Raw genomic sequence first — 1,441 nt, 5'->3', positions numbered from 1 at the left:
CTCTCCTGTAAAATTCTAAAAACTGCAATAACTGAATTTTTTAAAAATAATGTGGCGACAGTACAGATGCTGGCATTCCCATCCGTGAAAGTGAAGAAAAGTACACGATATTGGACAAGAGCCATCGGTCTCCAACTTACGGCCTCCGTTCGACAAATAGCCCATCATGGCGTCCGACTGGGAGACAGCAGCTGTCTCCATGGTAACCACAGGCTGCAGCCTCTCCAACCCCACCTTCTGTGCAGAGGAGGCAGAGGAGGAGGCAGATGAGGCGGAGGAGGTGGAGGCGGAGACTTCTGGCTTGATCTTGAGCCCCTGCCCTGAGCCCTCCTTCTCCGACTTCTCCGCGACACCATTGGCCGAGGTGTCCAGGGGGATGGGCCAAAAGCGTTGCTGCGGCTTATTGGTGGGCTTGTTCATCTTCTTGGTTTTGGCTTTGTCCGGATTGGAAGCCTCCAGCATGGGCTGGATAGAGGAGAGACATATCATCAACCAGCCGTTCCAACGTACTAAAGCTAAACAGCAACATTTTACAGAACAGAGGAAGAAAAAAAAGGGTTTGAACCCACAACCTTTCCATTGTGACATCCAACAACCTAATCATCTAAACACCAGCATTTCTGTCTCTTAATAAACTCAGGCTATAAAGGAAGAGGAAGACCACGCAAAAGGTGGATCGAGGGTGTCAAGGAAACCCTAAGAAAACATAACATCACAACTGAAAGAGCTGCGGAGCTGGCCTACCATAGAAAACTGCATCTCCCCTCGACGCTTAACGGCAACAGAGGATGAGAAAGTCAAAGTAAAGTAAAAGTAAGTAATAAACTGTGTCTTCCGCCCTCTTCTGCACAATGTAAATTATTTGGGAGGCAGGCTGCTTCCACACAGTCAGTCAGGAAAACGATTCTTCGAAACAGAGATCACCTCTACCTACGTGCATCACTGCATCGGCTTGGAAAAAAAAAAAAAGGGGAAAAAAGGAAAGGTAAATTTGTACTTGTGCACCCACACATAGATGCATTGATTTGAGGGCTAAACTGCCCTAAGTCTTGCTGCAGAACACACATGTGGCCACTAAAACCCTTGCAAATCAATTGTTTTCAAGTAAATATCAATCCTAATGGCCAAAACATCAAATCATTGTGAAATGCAGGGGGCCATGCCCCCTGAAACCCCCCCAGATTCTTTTTAGGTCAGGGGGGGTCCCTGAAACCCCCCAGATTCTTTTTAGGTCAGGGGGGGGGGAGGGTCCCTGAAACCCCCCACATATTGTTAAATTTACTATTTTCAAACTTCAATAACTCTATAACTTTTCAAAAATGAAGACCATATTGGTGTTCAGCATGCAAAATACTACTAGAAAAGAAGTCTATAAGACGTGAACATGAGACGGGTGCATAAGTAAAAAAAAACCCAAATGAAATATAAGGGCTAACCAGCC

The 1,441-nt window shown here is 45.9% G+C and overlaps 1 protein-coding gene across 1 annotated transcript in view; it reads right to left on the bottom strand.

Moving 5' to 3' along the window:
* Window positions 1-1,441, bottom strand: part of LOC101859344 (homeobox protein PKNOX1) — a gene marked incomplete in the record, with an annotated part of 28,896 nt that overhangs the window by 7,540 nt on the left and 19,915 nt on the right. Inside the window, 1 exon segment of the mRNA XM_013085358.2 lies at window positions 141-465. Within this exon segment, the coding sequence (XP_012940812.1) occupies window positions 141-465 (325 nt within the window).

The sequence above is a fragment of the Aplysia californica genome, unplaced genomic scaffold (assembly GCF_000002075.1).
Source record: "Aplysia californica isolate F4 #8 unplaced genomic scaffold, AplCal3.0 scaffold00367, whole genome shotgun sequence".
Taxonomy (NCBI): Eukaryota; Metazoa; Mollusca; class Gastropoda; order Aplysiida; family Aplysiidae; genus Aplysia; species Aplysia californica.
This window is presented reverse-complemented; position numbering and strand designations above follow the sequence as displayed.